Here is an 18,928-nt window from a genome sequence, read left to right on the forward strand (position 1 = left end):
GAACTCGCAATACGTTTAGGGTCCTTTGCGTATAACTGACTGGTAGTATACCTTAAATAACGTCACTTTACAGTCTCACTACATCATGCAAACCGACGGGCCAGCCGCAGCCGCGGCATATTATGCCGGGGCCGTATGTATAATGCGTTTTAACAAATTTTGCGATAAGGGACGTTCAGAGCGGCGCTCTTAGAAATTAGTTTAAATAAGGAGCAAAAAGTGGGCGCCGGCCGATGGAGCACAGTGCTTATCTCTGTTATTTGTCGTATCGTAGCTTCTTTTTGCCGCCGCTTCAAACGCGCCGCGCCCGGTAGCCGCGCTCGGGACCTGTTAAGTAGGTACTTAACATGGGTATATAACAGAACTTTACTATGTAATTTACGTGGCATCTGCATTTTTTAATCGGTCATCATCTTAATGGTTGGAATATCTTAACACCATTTGTGGCATGGCACGGAACTCGCGGGACTCATTTTTTACGAATTCTCTACACTCGGATCATCGAGATTTCATTTTCAATTGTAGGTACTTACTTCTAATAGAAATATCTAAGTAAAACACGTAAACACACCGTATACGCCCATTTCACTTATTAAAGAACATGTTGTACAGTCAGCGTCAAATACTTTGTAGCAACCAAAGTAGCCAAATAGTTCGGTACACCATATATTTAGTATGGTGTACCGAACTATTTGGCCACTTTGACTGCTACAAAGTATTTGATGCTGACTGTACCTACAGTAGTGTTTCCGAACCATTTCTCTGGATGAAAAACAATACTTTCATGCCCTTTTCTCAAGCGAAGAGATACAATGATCGATCAAAATAATATACATTTAATAATTATAATAATTAGTTCACACATTTTGACATCAATAAGATTTACGACATGTTTGGGTTTACTTAAAATTGCGATACATTGCGATGTCTTTTTAGACACGTTTATTAGTTAGATATATTTATTATGCGTCTTATTGGCGTCTTGTATTTCCAGTGGAAGGTGTCGACTCGATTAGTAGCCGCGCGAGCTGTCTTGACATCGACAAATTTTACTGTCCATCACAAAGCTTATTACCTCGAGTTAAAGTATATTTCTTATCAGTTATTGTGGCTGTCGCGTATGCAAATGATATGAGAGGTAATCGCCGTGTCACGACAAACAAACAAATAACCATAAACGGCGTCAAATTATTAATTTTATAGCATCCACAGTGTCTCATTTGAATGAAACGGCGATGTGAAGTGAAGTACACGTTATTTCGTTGCAATACGGTGTACGACTGTTCAGTTTATTTAGTCGACGATGGTACGTGCTCTTAAGGATTTTATCATTCGAAATTATTGCGTTATTTCAATGAGTGTCATGTGGCGTTAATGCACTATTCAAGATATTTTATAATAAAAACAACACAGCATAAAAATATAATGAAAACGAATGGCACGATTGTCGAGATAAGGCACATATTATTTTAATTTTATTTTCTGAATTAAAACCCATTGCTTTTTAGGGTTCTGTAGCCAAATGGCAAAAACCAGAACCCTTATAGATTCGTCATGTCCGTCTGTCTGTCCGTTTATGTCACAGCCACTTTTTTCCGAAACTATAAGAACTATACTGTTCAAACTTGGTAAGCAGATGTAATCTATGAACCGCATTAAGATTTTCACACACAAAAAAAAAATTTTTTTGGGGGTTCCCCGTACTTAGAACTGAAACTCAAATTTTTTTTTCACCAAACTCAAACGTGTGGGGTATCTATGGATAGGTCTTCAAAAATGATATTGAAGTTTCTAATATCGTTTTATTTGGTATTGGTAAAATGTACCCCCCCCCCCCCCTGTAACTTCTAAAATAACAGAATGATAAAACTAAAAAAATATATGATACACATTACCATGCAAACTTCCACCGAAAATTGGTTTGAACGAGATCTAGTAAGTAGTTTTTGTATATAATTAATAAGCATATGTATTTAATAGGATTTATTCAACATACTTTATTCACTTTAGTAGCTTGTATTTAGATATTTACTTTCTATAATAATAATTTGGCCCCGAATTTACGAGGGACCCTTGCTTACGTCTATAAAATTTATATTAGTAGTTTACACAGGACATAATTTATAATAATAGCGACAATAAATGCCGCCCAGTACAGTCACGTTCATAAATAAGTATAAACACATTCAGCTTATTCTAATGGTATAAATTGAAAAGTGTATACATGTTTATAAGCGTGACTGTAAAGGTAGGGTAGTGAAAATACAACCAAAAAAGCCCTAAATTTATGCCTCACTTACACTGCACGCGGCTTTTTTGGATATCCACGTATCCGCTGGGCTATAATAAAAACCTGTTTTAGTCATTATATACGAGGAGCATACCCCATATATTAAATTAATTAATTGTTACTGGTCACAAACAGATGAAATGAGGGTTCGCAAGTGTGTAGTTTTCGAGGATATTCGCACAGTAATTTAAAACTGGTTAATACGTGGAAATATTTAACATTACAGGTTTGAATTGAACTATTACATGTATGTCTTCATTTCTATTAATCTTCACCTTAGCACACGACACAGCACCTAAGATAAACACAAAATATATATAGACATACTGTTTTTGATTCTTATATTCATTCTTTTTACCGTCACTTTTGTCCGGATTCGTTAGCTCATGTCAGCCTGACAAGACTAGAGTCACGTAGCTAGCTAGCTAGACAAAATAAATCAATATGGGTATTAACATAAAAAATCCAGCTTAAAATTATTGCTTGACAGGTAATACACCAACTGATCCTTTATATATTATAGCGCTCCAGTAATGTCCCACGCACACGACAAGGTTGTATTGTAGGGTTTATTGTGGGTGTTAAATAGCCGCGAGGCAGCCCCTTAGCTCATATGTCTAAAACACTACATCTTGTTACCTTAGATATCTTCACTATTATAACAAGAGTTACATGTAGTAAACATTAAAGTTTCTCGGAAATAGTGCAAGGCAGGAAATCTCTCATAATCTTTACTTGTAAAATCTTCTCATATTACTTTTAATGGTCATACGAGGATTACGAGGTAGTCATTTAAACAAGGAGGAAGACCTTTATTACTGAATTGTTCTTTACGACTGCTTTCTAGAGGAAAGTTTAGTTATGTGATGTTTTATTGTTTTGAGCTTATAAAATAACAACTGTACCTACACATTACTTTTTTTCTTCTAACAGAGAACACATAATAGGCGATAGCTAGTTTCAAGACTCGGAATGCAGCAATCAGGAGTAATCTGAGAATTAAACTGGAGAGATATCTAGCTGGTTAATTAAATTGGCCTTATCAAACCAACTAAATAGAAACATGTTCTGCAGCTTATCGAAACAGGGATCGCCCAATTTAACGATGTGAACGAGGGCCATAAAAAATGAAATACGGGGCTACTGGTTTTTGGGCAATTTACCATTTTATTCTCGACTTGTTTTAAATGTCAGTTTATCTTTTCCCATGGAGCCAAATGTGTTCACAACGTCCGCTTTACAAGTGGACCAGTGTAAGACGCAATTCTAGTCTCGCAGTGTTCTTATGATTAAAGAGGTCAAGTAGTATCTGAGACGTCCTTACAGTCGCGTACAAATAGTATTGTGAATAGGTTGGCAGGTGGCGCGGGCGCAAGTTGCGGTGTTTTTGAACTGCTTTGATCTCGCCGCGGCTTTGTATTGGCCTTTTTTCGACCCGTGCGTTATTGATGCGGATTGATCTATGAATGCCCTTTGAATCTGTTGTTTGCGCGACATTTTGCCGAATCTGCGGCAAATGCGGCAGACTGCCCGGCGTCGCACGTGTGTCATTAATGTTATGCTTTATGTGGTTTTGTAAGTCTTGCCTCTAGCTTCTCTGTTGTAACAAAGGTGCGTGCTAGGGCGGAGATATTTATCTTTGTTTTAATTACTATGTTCGCTGTTCGCCAATAATATATCACTCCTATAATATCACGTTTGAAATGAAGTGTTTTTATAATATATGCCTATCAGATATGTTGAACTTTATAGACACCTTGTCAGGCCGACGTCCAAAGTCCTTGTAATTGATATGTATTTATGAAAATTTTACTGAATTTTGTCTATTTTTTGACACAGATTTAGGTACTAATTTGCCATTTCTGTCCTCGTAGTTAAGAACCCAAAATAACGTATGTAGTATGTCGCTTGGTGGTGGTGGTTTTGTTCCATACATTCTATGATTTCCATTACTCATGGGTCTCTCTTTTGTTTCAGGATTAACAGCGGAGCTGTTCTATGTGCGAGAGGGACAGATAAACTTCTACGCGCTGAACTTCGTGGTGCCAGTGCCGGCCACCATCGGAGAGCTGCACTTCACGTGGCAGAGTTTAACGAGGAGACCGGTGAGTTGCTAAATTTTAAGTTCATTCATTATATTCATCAAAACAGACAAAGAAATAAGGATTTAGAAAATTAAGGAATTTAAGTTGGTACCTCGGATTATTTTTTTATTTATTACGGTCGACGTTCAGACACGGAGATAATCCCAAATGAAAAGTGTTTAAGCGTAAGTTTTAAGCCACTTTTGCAAAGCAACACTATATATATATTAGCCTTTAGTCGGACCAAATATTTGACATTTTAAATTATTATTATATGAATACATTTCTTTTTTTCTCTCTTTTTCTTCTTTTTCTCTTATTCATTATATATCTCTTTTTTCCATTTTTCTGTGTGCCAGGTGGCAAGGGCCACCTCCAATCTTTTCCATTCTGGTCTTTCTGTGGCCACTCTACGCCAAGTTATTCCCGCGACCTGTCTTATGTCGTCTTCCCACCTTCTCTTTGGTCTAGTTTCCTTCCTGTTTCCAACCTTTGGGTACCATTGCGTGACTAGTTTGCTCCATATGTCTTTTCCTCTAATCATGTGACCTGCCCATTTCCATTTTTGTTTTCTTATCTTTCTAGTTATATCCTGGACTTTAATCTTATATCTGATGTTGCCATTTCTTACTTTGTCTATTTTCTTGATACCTATCATACTTCTTTCCATCGCATGCTGGCATATGGAAAGTTTGCTTGATGTCTTTTGTTAGAGCCCATGTTTCACTTCCGTATGTTAAAACTGGTAGGATGCATGTATTCAATAGTTTGCTTTTAGTTGTTATGTGTAAGTTTTTGTCTTTCATTATTTCGTTCAGTCCCCAGTATTTTTTCTAGCTGTTCGCTATTCTTCTTTGAACTTCTTTTTAGGGTTCCGTAGCCAAATGGCAAAAAACGGAACCCTTATAGATTCGTCATGTCCGTCTGTCTGTCCGATTCTGTCACAGCCACTTTTTTCCGAAACTATAAAAGCTATACTGTTCAAACTTGGTAAGTAGATGTATTCTATGAACCGCATTATGATGTTTACACAAAAATAGAAAAAAAAACAATAAATTTTGGGGGTTCCGCATACTTAGAACTGAAACTCAAAAAATCTTTTTTCATCAAACCCATACGTGTGGGGTATCTATGGATAGGTCTTTAAAAATGATATTGAGGTTTCTAATATCATTTTTTTCTAAACTGAATAGTTTGCGCGAGAGACACTTCCAAAGTGGTAAAAATTGTCCCCCCCCCCCCCCCCCGTAACTTCTAAAATAACAGAATGAAAAATCTAAAAAAAATATATGATATACATTGCCATGCAAACTTCCACCGAAAATTGGTTCGAACGAGATCTAGTAAGTAGTTTTTTTTTAATACGTCATAAAAATTAAAAAAAAAAATTTTTTTTCATCAAACCCATACGTGTGGGGTATCTAAGGATAGGTCTTCAAAAATGATATTTAGGTTTCTAATATCATTTTTTTCTAAACTGAATAGTTTGCGCGAGAGACACTTCCAAAGTGCAAAAAAGTGTGTCCAAAGTGGTAAAATGTTGAACGAGATCTAGTAAGTAGATTTTTTTTAATACGTCATAAATGGTACGGAACCCTTCATGCGCGAGTCCGACTCGCACTTGGCTGCTTTTTTTTATGTTGTCTTCTGGAGATATCCGTTGGCCAAGATATATGTATTCTTCAGCATAGGAGATTTGAGTCTGTTCCACTGTTACAGGATCCTTGTTGCCATTAGTGATAATTTTTGTTTTTAGAGGTTTTAACTTTAATCCAGCTTTTGCACTTTCCGATGCTAGATCATTAATCATCTTGTTTAGATCGCCAGATGTTTTTGCGAATGACACAATATCATCCGCGAATCGCAAATGCGTTAGTGTGCGGCCAGCTATAGTTCCCAGGTCTTCCCATTCCATATTCCTGAAGATCATTTCTAATACAGCTAGGAAAAGTGTTGGTGTTGGTGATAGGGGATCCTCTTGCCTCACGGTTTTATGTATTTGAAATATAATGCCTTTCTTTTTTAGTTGAATATTAGACTGATGGGTCGGTAGTTTCCAATATCACAGTGGTTCCCCTTTTTAAATAGGAGGATTATGTTAGATTCAGTTCATTGTTTTGGGATGATTTCCGTTTTTATAACAATGTCGAATATTTCGGTAAGTATAGATGTTATTACAGGTTTTGTTTGTTTTAATATTTCGTTACATATTCCATCTGCTCCAGGTGCTTTATCCATTTTTTGAGTGTCAATAGCTTTTTCAATTTCTTCTTGAACGATGTAAGGTACTGTTGAGTTCTCTGTCAAATCTATTTATCTTTCAATTGCAACGCAACACTAAAAAACTTTAACTAATACGTAGTAACTAGTATTCCTCTAACTAGATGGCCTCTAAAGTCATCTAGTCTAAAGGACTCTGCTGGAGGACAGCGCGCCTGTATTTAGAGATGAACATATGCCTAATGAAATATATGTAGCTACTAGCTAAGTACATTATTGCAAATAAATATTAAGTATGTACTTATCTTACGAATTCATTAGTAAAGAGCGGAAAGCGTAGCTTAATAGGAAGTATTAATTGGTAATAATTTTTATGTACAATTTTAAGTGCCACTTAGGTTGGCTTGTTAATTCAAAGTCTCAAGTAATTTTCAAGATTAGCTAGTTATCTAGATAAAAAAACGTGTTAAACAGTTTAATGGTCAATAAACGATGGAGGTGCCAACAATCTATTAAATAGGGATTAGGCATGTCACTGGTACTTGTTGTGATACAACTTCCACAGAATAAAAACATGTAGACGCTTATGTCGTCTCGTCTAGCCTCCGTATAAGGCTTAAACATGGCGGGGTTTCTCAGCTTCTGAGAAGGATAGAAAAGTAGCCAGTTTAGTACACAAGTTGAAGTATAAGTACTTATTCTCGAAACGGAGAAAATCCCTAGATTTTTTTAATAAAAAAAAATCCATTACAATGCTTTCAATCTTTTCATTTTTCGTAAAATTTTAGTTATCTGCGAACTTTCCATAGAAACAATCAATGTACCTATCTTGGTGTTTGCTAAGCCAGTTACGAGTAGCTGAAGTCAAGGGAAGTAAATTCCAATACTGATTGATTATACTAACATTAAACAGTGACTAACCGCTGAACAATCGATTTGATAAAAACAATAGAACCTTATGGTAATCTCATGTATGAACAGAATTCTAAACGAAGCATAACTAATGGTCGTCTTTTGAACACGAATAGCTCGAACGACGAGTCATTTGTTTTACTTTAGTCTCTCATATTGACTTGGAATATTATGTTCATCGTTCACAATTTGAAAACGCTCAACTGAACATAAATTTTCTGAGTATTAAAGCTCTAAGATAAACTGAAGAATGACTCTTCCACCAGTATCGGTCACTTAAAATACTATCATGGAAATAAGTCTTCGTGTAGTTACCTAAAGGATGACTCACGCTAGACCGGGCTTGATATTCCGTTTACGATGCCTTGATTGTTTTGAAATGGAAAACGATTGGCGTATTTGCATTATAATATACCACCCAATCAGCTTCTTATGCAGTCAGCAATGCATTCAATTATTGTTTTATTAATGAGCTCAACGAGGGGGGGCGTGGTTACGGTCGGCAACGCGCATGTAACTCCTCTGGAGTTGCAGGCGTACATAGGCTACGGAGACTGCTTACCATCAGGCGGGCCGTATGCTTGTTTGCCACTGACGTAGTATATAAAAAAAACAGTTGTTCTAATTGAGCAACGAAAAGGACATGATACTACGCGATACGACCAAAATAACTTATCAAAGTGATCGTTGCTGTCACCGCAGTTCATTTCTAGGTATATATATGGAGTGGCTGTGACGTAAAATGGTTGTGAATATTTTGTAGAACAGCACATAAAACCTTTAGAAACGGAATAATTATGTGATAAAAAAACGTATGTTTTACAGTTTTTATTATCACGTTCCGACCTATTTATTCAATTTTTTTTTTAAATATGCCCAAAATAAAGATACTCGGAAGGAACTCTCATAGGGACCATGATTTGACGGGAGAGGTACAATTTATAATGAACGGCCCAATCTACATTTTTCATATCAACCGAAGACTTCCTGTGCTAAACAAAAGCGTGTCTACTTGTGTACTAATGTGCCTACTTCATTGCAGTTTTTATTAACCAAGCCATTTTCTGGCTTCTCCCGAACTTGGTAATTAACTTGAACAGGTAAGTTATTCAGTCTCCTGCGGACCGACTTGGCAAACAAGCCATTCTCATGGAAATGCCGCCCGGGCAGAATTTAGATGACCCGTAAACAAACTGTTGCTATTATCGCCCGACATTACTCTATCCATATCTGAATTGGAATAACCTGGCCGTTCAATAAAATTGAGTTATTGCAAAGCTGTAAAGCCAGTCGTTTGAACAAGTCACTATAAACTAGATATCACACTAAACCGCAATAACCTTTTATGTTTAACAATTGATATTTATGTTTAACTTAGGATGTTCTGGGAGACTTCATCAAACTAACATAAGCGCTTGTCTAGTCTTTAATCTAACATTTGAAAGGGTATGTTTGAGAAAATCTGTCACCATATTCAGTATTTCCCTCAGGTGGTTTCCCTTCCTAGAAAACAAGGAAACATCGTGAAACATGATCATTATTGATGAAAAAAGTTAAAACCTGCAAGTTGTTTACAGGAAGTCAACCTCAGGCAGTAACTTAGAAGTAGTTGTCTTGCCTTCGCTCGTTTATTGGTAACTCAGGGGTGTTATTCTACAGTCGCATGCCGAGTTGAACGCTAGGCGAACAATAAGAAATGCGCTCTCTGAATAAGCTGTAAGAACCGAATAAATAACTGGTTAGTAGTTGGTAAAGTTACCAGACCTAGAAGTTATTTTTTGACTTGGAAATCTCGACTCAATTTTAAGACTAAGTCAAAGCTCAGTTGTATTATGTTTTTCTATAACTAAACTATTATTGAATTATATAGGTACGTACCTTTTAATAGTAACAATTTTCATTTCTAACACTTTGATAAATAACCTAATGACCGAGTTTTGAATAATGTTTGTCAAATCTTAAGTCAGAAAGTCATGAGTCATGATCCTATAAAAAAGGCTATCACGACTCACAACATTGATCGATATTTCTAGTTTTCTAGCGCCGATTCTAGAAGTTCTTCAAATCAGACTCACAACTGACTGGCGTCAGACTCGTATTCGCTCTGGGCATTGAGAATACCATTGACGGATGTTTCCGACAGCGCTTTTTTCCTGACTAATCAGCTCTCCGCCGGCGTGTTTGATCGCTCCTCACTCTCAGTCCTCATGCAAATCCTCGGCTCCAGCCATTTCGCATCCCGCCTCGCTAACCAAATATGTGCATTTATTTGTTTTCGCGTTTCCATATATGTAACTTGGGTAGGGTTTCATTCGGTCTTTTAGTTGGGTTTTGGCGGTTATTTTTAATATTTCACTCTTTTTCGAATGTAAAAATAATCAAGGTTGAATTTTTGCCATGAGAAATAATGGCTTGTTTACATTCGTGACATAAGATTAGCCTGTTTTCTGAATGATGAGCATTTAATAGGTAGTTGGAGGTCGAGCAGTGAACATGCATGTTGCTTGTTCTGCTGTTGTTTGTTCTCTCACCTCACCGTTTACGTTTGCAAGCTCTCCGCTGAACCCTTTCCAAACAAAGGTCTCACTTGACCACTCCTCGGAACTTTGATACGAACCGTCACGACGACTCCCACTTTACATATTCAACAGCCAGCATCAGGATACTATTTCAATAGCTATCACTCACGCGCGACTCATATGCTCGAGCATACGAGTATAAGTGCGCTGCACGTATCTCGAAGTCACAGTTACAATGGCTAGCGTAAAAGTTTAACCACCCCATGCTCGGTGGGCATAGGGAATGCACGACCAACATCAGAACAGTGCAAACAAGTTCAGTGAACTTGTCAATAAGACATCTGCTTATTTAGGACGGACATTTGCAAGTCATAAGTACGGCTGGAATACGAGACGTCGCCATTTGAATCCGGGACGTGGGATCTTATGATAAGTTAACTTTTTACTTGTTTCTTCATGATAATAGAAACAATATTTAAATAAGTCATGTCTTTTGTTCATCGGCCTGTTTTCTTTTATTCAAAGCTAAGACATATTTTCAATTAAAATTCTTCAAGTGTAGTTTTCGATAAAAATAAGGTATTTGAGGTACCTGTTTACAAATACAAGGTATTACCACGATACTTGCTTGTATAAATATGTATAAGCAGTATCGTACTAAACGTGTACTGTCCTATTTGACATTTATGCGCTAGACAGTACGCGGGACACTCCGACACTGCATATATATTTTATGTGGCCTACAAGCTAAAAAGCTCACCGAAATTTAAACAGATATGCAGGCGGCACTTTTATTGCTTAGGTAGCGGCTAGGATTTGAATTTGTATATCTCCGCAGGGAGCGGGTGGATTTAAAAAGCAAATGTTCCGAATATGCTCGCGATCAGGCGGGGCTTATCGTCATCTCCGCGGCTTTGTGCGGCGCTATCAGATCATGGCCCCTTATTTACAGTCGGCGCCTTTGACTAGGTACAGCAAATATTTGGTGACCGGTTAACTAGCGCCGATGAGCGATCGTGCCGCTATTGTCTCGCAGTGATAATATTTAATTAGCTTCAGAGTCGCACCTCCGACTATTTTACTTCATAACACCCATCGGCCGCAGGCAAACCAAAAGAAGTGTGCTCTGCAATTGCGCATAATTATTACGAATCCCCAGGCCAAGTTATACGAGGAACTAGCGACGCACACAGCCGATTCAAAATAAATTAGGTAGCTGGCGATGGCGCGGCCCGCGGGGAATAGTTTCATTTGCTTTGCTCTCACCGCTCGCCTAGTAACGAGATAATGACTCTAATTTAATCGTTACATTATAAAAGTTGCCGGTTTACACGCGGCATGCATTTGAAGTCAGCACTCAATCATATCTACATATTTCCAAATTGTAGTTGTGAAACACGTGTTTATTTTCTCTTGTTAGCTCCGCCGCAAAAACCTTGGCGAGTAAGCTCGCGAACGTGTAGCGATCTCACGTAGGTACATGTACGTAAACATGTCATTCAGACACCGAATAGAACTCAAGACTAGTTTATTACCGCGGATTCTATTCACGACTGAGTGGCAGGCCGTATTGACATCCACCGGTAAAGGAAACCTCGTTGACCTAGCGTAAACTCTACTGTACACACACGTAATGCAAATTCAGGAAGTCCAAGTTTGCTAGATTTATTTACATACCCTAACATGCGGGTAAATTCTTGATGCATTTCTCGGATACCAATTATGCGAGTATTCATTTTTACGTACGGTATGCTGACTGACCTCACGGCTACATGGTGTTCCTATAAAGGAGCGGCATCATGCTCCCGCAGCGGTGACTCGACATTTGATCCCGGGCCGTGTTCGCGTGCTGTCCGTCAATCTTATACGGTTACCGTCGTGATGGCTCCGAACCGTTACCGTTACTCCACATAGGCGGGACATGCAATGAGCTCACGTACCTTTGAGGTATTATTTATGGAATTGAAATAGCAAATCTGAATTACCACCAAATAGAAAAAAGTTAAGTGCTCGGGGCCCAGGTTGGGTTCCCATGGCGCGGTTAACGCTTAGGTATGGCGGATTCTTTATTTGCTTATATATTTTGCGGTCCTCTGCGAATTTTATGTCGATCAGACATGTCTCGCATATGCCGACCAAAAATATTTATTACACAAGAAGTTCACATTTGAATTTCGACTAAATACCCTTTTTTTGTTGCAGTTACCATATTCGCTGAACGTTGAAGTAGTATCGCATGCGGACGCAATGCATCCACCGACGTTCAACATCACGAGAGAAGGATTTGTTCCGACGGAACCGCGAACATGGAAAATCGATTTGCCCTGCACGCACACCGTCGCCGCTGAAGTGGACATTACGATATCATTGAATGTCTCAATGGGATCCACATCCACTACGCTTCACTTTAGAAGGAGGAAAATTTGCTTAAAAGAAGCGGCCAGGCCGGCGGTTAGGGTTGACAGCGTTGCCCAGGCACCTACATCAGCGGACATATTCTATGCGGGAGCCGGTTGTGCAGGTGCTGCGCTTCTAATAGCCGCAGTGGCAGCAGCAGCTTGTAGAGCCCGAGCAAGGAAACTTCGACGCGCACGCAGCGACGAACAAGATGCACACGCTTTCCTTCCAGACTCCTCCTGCAAGTCAGCTGCCAGTTACACCAGCTACCGACGTCCTACATCCATCCCCGCAGCGGCAGCGGAAGAGCGAGCGAGGGACCTGCAACAGAGAATAGCAGAGTTGACGATTCAGAGATGTCGCGTCAGACTGCGCTCAGTGGCGATGGAGGGGACATTCGGAAGGGTTTACAAGGGAACGTACGCTGATGAGGACGCCAGGGAACAGGAAGTGCTCGTTAAGACTGTTGCGGAACATGCGTCGCAAGTGCAGGTAAATTAACACTTTGCCTCACACGCTGCCTATACCTTAATTTTTTGTTGATCAAATTATAATATTGTACTTGTTAGTGCTAAGATGAACCTTCTTTTTACAGGTATCATTGCTACTACAAGAAGGCTGCATGCTCTACGGCCTCCGGCATGAACGTGTACTATCAGTGCTCGGCGTTAGCATCGAAGACCAAACTGCTCCATTCCTCCTATACCCATGGGGCGCTACCTTGAGAAACCTGAAGCAATTCCTTCTGGCGTGTCGAGGAGTGACTGTGGGCGGGGCGGCGGGGAGCGCACCACCGCCGCCGCCGCTTACAACACAACATGTTGTTAGAATGGCACTACACGCGCTGGATGGTTTAGCGTTTTTGCACTCCCAACATGTCTTACACAAAGACATTGCTGCCAGAAATTGCATGTAAGTAAATATTTTACAAAAAGCTTACATCTGATTTAAGCATGTTTTGTGGTTTACGCTTATATTTGTCGTGTCGCTTATATCTCAACGACATGTGTCTCTTCAATATGTCAGGGGCGTTAGTTAACTACCTACTGTAATCTGATAAGATTTCTTTGTCAACAGTGTTGACGAAAACCTCCGAGTGATGATCGCCGACAACGCCCTCTCGCGTGATCTCTTCCCCGCCGACTACCACTGTCTAGGCGACAACGAGAACCGGCCTATCAAGTGGCTGGCTTTGGAAGCCTTGAGCAAACGTCAGTTCAGTCCAGCCGCTGATGTTTGGGCGCTAGGAGTGCTGCTATGGGAGTTGACCACGTTGGCTCACCAGCCGTACGCAGAAGTCGATCCGTTTGAGGTCGCAGCGTATCTAAGAGACGGATACCGGTTACAACAGCCGGCGAACTGCCCGGATGAATTGTAAGTACTTCGAATTCGTATGACTATATACAAGGTGCCCACGAGGAAACCGAGAGATTTTAACGACGCATTTCTGAGGTCAAAAGAAGAAAAAAATGTTAAATCAATTTCGCAATAAAAATGTTTACTTAATTTTTTTTTCGATTTTTTGTATGTATTTGTACATAAAATTTAAACGTAATAATTTTAGTCTTTAAATATGATCAGGAATATACTGTTAAAATGCCTCGCAATGCTCATGGGCACCGTGTATATACTCTCAAAGTAAAATTGTAACGGATATGCCTAGTTGGAAAAATGCCCCCATACCTACGTCGCATTGCGTACGATATTTCGGTTCTCGAATGTTTATTGGTGAAACAACAACAACATGAGAGACAGAAACCTTTAACTGTAGAAGATTTAACTTTTAGGCACAATTTTTATTTTTCATCACATAAAGCCCACTCATCTATAAAATTTAGCTGTACTTAATTAAAATGTAGATTTATTTGCATCATATAATTCTAAACGAGTCACAAAACTTTTTATTTTATTTTAGTAATCCAACGCTATAAACTACTTTCATGCAAGCAATTTCTTACACCGAACAAGTTCTATAACACATTTTTTCCCTCAGGTTCGCAGTAATGGCATACTGCTGGGCAATGTCGCCCGACGACCGGCCCACACTGCCGCAGCTACAGATCTTCCTAAGGGACTTCCACACGCAACTCACGAGATTCGTCTAATACACTGTGAAAAACTATTTTAGTGAACAGTGAACATAAATAATGAATACAGTGAAACAAAACTGGTGCAGATAACGAATATTGAACACAATGCAAAAAACTGTGGTGTATGTGACAAAGTGAGATCAAACTATTACTACTGTGAAAATATTAAACAGTCTTTTTTTACCATAGTGACTATAAATAAAACCATTAAACACCGTGAAACGCAATAAATAAAGTAGACTAAGTGAAACAAAATAATTACTGCGATGAACAAAACAAGACAGTGCATAAAAATAAACAGTGAATAAAATAATAAAGTATTTTAAACGTTAGGGGCCTTATACCAAGTGCGCATTACCCTTTCGTGTTAAAAAGTGGAGATTATATACAGAGACTGATTTTATTTAGTTAAGTATTGTACATTTTAGTGCGGGATGACGTTTATATTGAATTCGTCTTCTATCTTTTTCAAACGATAAATTATTGTTTGAGCATTCAACTGTTTGTCTATATACTATAGTTACTTAGTTGAATGTGACATTCAAATAATAATTTCTTCTGTGCCAACATTACGAGGGACAATTTCAAGATAATCGTCATCTAATTTACTTTTACAATTAATTATTGTTTGGAACCTCATTACTGCCATATTAGATTAAACTTGGTTTGTAAATATCAATTAGAACTAAAGTTTAGTTCATTGTGATTGTATGTATGATACGTATATTAAACGTGCCTCAGATTTTATGAAAGATTTTAGATGTTTAATAGAGAAAATATAAACTAAATTAAGACTGGTATAGAATACAATTTTATCGACTTTGCCTAAAGTATTGCCAACGTATATCTACCAGAGACACGTAAATTATACAGACTGTTGAACCTCATACACTGTTATATTCTTGCAAAATAATAATGGGTCAATTGCAAATCTTGAAGTTACTGCTGAAAGCGTTTTAATGCAAAATTAAATAGCTAATTAATTTTCTAAAGGGACACCATCTACGAAACTGTGTGGGCTTTAGCAGTCTTTATAACTCATGATCTCTGAATTCTCTGATATCTACTGATCTTTACGTCGTGTTATTCACTTATGATAGCCTCTTAAAATTTTAATGTAAACTGTTTATACTCTTTTTATAATATCGTAAGTACTCAAAGTTGAGTAACAGGTCGTGAAGATAAAATGTAAACGAATCGTTGTTCTTATTTTCTTTGTATCGTGTAATAAAATTAGCATTTTTAAACAAGGAAGTCTGTACTGTATTTTAAGTATCAAATAATTATGCCAATCGCCCGACATATAGTAAAGACCTCTTCGTTTAAAAATGAGTACATTGTAACAATTTAATATCTGTTCAAAGAATTTTGTAGACAATAAATTATTACTACAGTAGTAAACTGAATCATAAAGTATCTTAATTGTTCATTATCTTGCTAGAGTTTCGTGCCAAAATAATACCAAGGTAAAAATTGTATCAAAATTTATTGCCGCAATAAAGTTAGGTAGTTTTAGGTGTCTCAAAAATTTACCTGTTAACTTTTGAAATTAATTTAAATTATCATGCTACTTTATTGCACCTACCGAGCAGATAATGAAACACTGAAGCATCGGGTAGTTCATCTTTAGCGTAATATCAAAGTAAGCATCAGAATATGACAATCGTATGTACATTGAAAAGCTTCAAACGGAAAGAAAAAATGTATCGCGATCACAAATGAAAAAAAAAAAAAATTGGTTAAAAGCATTTTTAACATATTCTACGAAAGATACGTGACTATGTCCATACATTGTTTAAATTACGATTGGCGTTTTCTATCAACGATTATCATCTTGGCTAGGCCCTGGGAGTACCGCTCCATGAAAGTTATTTTTGATTTTGATCTCTGTATTTGTTACAACTTTAATTTGCCATTCGTTTCAATCTATTCAAAAATATCCCTTAACTCTTTGAATTAAGATTCATGTATTCTGACGCAACCCATCTGTTCGCTGCATTGTAACAGCAAACAAGTAAATATCCATTGTTATTGAACGTATATTAATCAGTTGGTGTTACATGTTATTGCAATAAAAAACCACGTTGTAGGCAGCTATGTAAACAAGTGCCAATTACATTGTTTTGTCTAAGTGACATAATAAACTCGTAAGGCCTATTGTACTTTTTAGGATACAAATGAGGCTAAGAAATCTAACATTTTTAAAACATTTTTTACTACATTTTAAACAGAGCGAAAATACCACAAATCATTTTTTTACTTGTCTTAAAACTTCAAGCAATAGGGTATACGTTTTGTCGGTGGTCAATAAAGCACTATAGCTAGTGTCATCCACGATGACGCGCATATTTATCAAATCTAACCTTAAATAACATGACATTACAAGTCAAGGCACGCGTCTTCGGGAATGACACGTTCTATACTACCATAAAGATTCAATATAAAATCAAACTTATCGACAACCGATACTGTGGTACATTTTACAAATGGCACATTAGTATATATGACCTTACGAGATTTATCTGCAAAATCAAATGTCAGGAAAATGAGGCATCTGAAAAAACCTGTCGATTTTTTATAATTGTATACATACTTTGTTTAAAAATCGGTCAAAATTGTACATTGGCATGCTTTTATTTATTAAAAGTCGGTTATCGGAAGAGCAAGTTTATTTGAGTAATTAAGACAAAGTGCTCTATGTATCGGCAAGTATTATCGTACCTTTATTTGTACATGTGTAAATAATATAAAATGACAGAAATGTGAATATACGAGTGATTACTATGAACTTTTTTTGTTTGATTTTCCACATTATATGCCTATGCCTACCTACTTCTACATGTACAGTCAGCGTCAAATACTTTGTAGCAGTCAAAGTGGCCAAATAGTTCGGTACACCATACTAAATATAGGGTGTACCGAACTATTTGGCTACTTTGGTTGCTACAAAGTATTTGACGCTGACTGTACAATAACCACAACATTAGCAACCTAACCGAGAAGGGGTCATGCAATAATTACGTCACACGTTTAGGGGGAGGGAGGGGGTCAAGAAAATGTGACATGTTGGGACAAGGGGAGTCATGAACTTTGTGACATCATCACTTTAACTTCACCTGTAACCGAAGATTGTTGTTTTTTGTATTCGTTGTACCGTTATTAATTTATTATAATGACCCCAAACTGGAGTGGCTAAGAAATAAGGGATAAATTTAACTACAAACGATAATAGTTCTTTAACAGGCTACTTTCAACCATGGAACCCTTTATAACGCTTTGACTGCCAAAGACGACAACTACAGTGCACCGCAACAGTACAATGTCAACCTAATACGTGCATTCCGACAAGGTTAAATTAATAGTAGGTACAGTAAGCTGCAGAAATAACTGACCCCCTGCAATTAGAAACGTGACCCACGCATAAAAATGCAGGTAGGTCAGTTATCCCTGCAGCTTACTGTACTTATAGTTAGGATCAATAGTTACTGATGAAACTAGGCGTCATTCTCGAATAGCTTTACAAAAAAGGATATTATGGGTCTTACAATGTTCAAAAATTAGACTGGAAGATAGTTTTGAACGGTAACTGTGGGTTATAGGGTGTCTTTTTAGTCACCTGCAATAATTTACGGGGTGAAAAAAATCTGTGGGGCCTGCAGGGGAACTACTTTAAATCCTTTTGTTTGCTCATTTTACTGAAAGGAAACATTCCTTTATTTTTGAAAAGAAACAAGACTGCATTCAAAGATCTTCGCTCGTTGACCCTTGAACCGAAACAACATTTAAAAAAATTAACCCTCGCTATTTTATTTTACGAATCGGTTGAATTAAGGATAAAATTTGTCTAATAAATATCCCCCACCCGTTAAATTGTACTGGTAACCAGGGTAACTCCAGGTTTAACCGGTTAACCCCGGGTTGGTGATTGGTGCAAGAGGCCATAGTGGCTGATAGACGGGCGAGTAAGTTCGCGAACTTATGGCTCGACGACTTTTTTCACTTTTAAAGTACGCGTACTTAGGCTCACACACGAGCGAAAAAGGTCGTCGAGCTGTAAGTTCGCGAACTTACTCGCACGTCTATCCGGGACTTAACCGCTATAGTTCATGTGACGCGCAGATTTGTCAAATTTATCCTTTAATAACATAATACTAGTCAAGGCACCCGTCTTCGTGAATGGCACGATCTATGCCTAATCAATTTCTTGTAGAACCAAACAGATGCAGAGTCGCGTTCTCGAATCAATAAAGTCGTCCCTTGCGATGGCCCCAAAGAGTAATAGTATACGTACATTGTGCAACGAGGGGGGTAAGTGAAATATTGTACGAGAGTCTATACATTCACGACAGCCGCAAGACTCGAGTAACAATATGCTTACCCCCGGTGTTACACACTATGTTTTTCATCGCACTTGCG

General features: G+C 38.0%; 1 protein-coding gene across 2 annotated transcripts in view; it reads left to right on the forward strand.

Annotated features, from left to right (window-relative positions):
* The window catches only part of LOC133518796 (tyrosine-protein kinase Dnt), a 55,721-nt gene extending 38,421 nt beyond the window's left edge, over nucleotides 1-17,300 (forward strand). The window contains exons 2-6 of one of the 2 annotated variants that reach the window (XM_061852497.1): nucleotides 4,268-4,395; nucleotides 12,228-12,914; nucleotides 13,018-13,334; nucleotides 13,500-13,796; nucleotides 14,416-17,300. In XM_061852497.1, coding sequence (XP_061708481.1) covers nucleotides 4,268-4,395; nucleotides 12,228-12,914; nucleotides 13,018-13,334; nucleotides 13,500-13,796; nucleotides 14,416-14,527 — 1,541 coding nt within the window. In that variant the 3' untranslated portion in view covers nucleotides 14,528-17,300. Of the gene's footprint in view, nucleotides 1-4,267; nucleotides 4,396-11,527; nucleotides 11,973-12,227; nucleotides 12,915-13,017; nucleotides 13,335-13,499; nucleotides 13,797-14,415 lie in introns of those variants that run through there. The other variant, XM_061852498.1, reaches the window with a different exon arrangement.
* Nucleotides 17,301-18,928: the final 1,628 nt, after the last annotated feature.

Source organism: Cydia pomonella, chromosome 6 (genome assembly GCF_033807575.1).
Source record: "Cydia pomonella isolate Wapato2018A chromosome 6, ilCydPomo1, whole genome shotgun sequence".
NCBI lineage: Eukaryota > Metazoa > Arthropoda > Insecta > Lepidoptera > Tortricidae > Cydia > Cydia pomonella.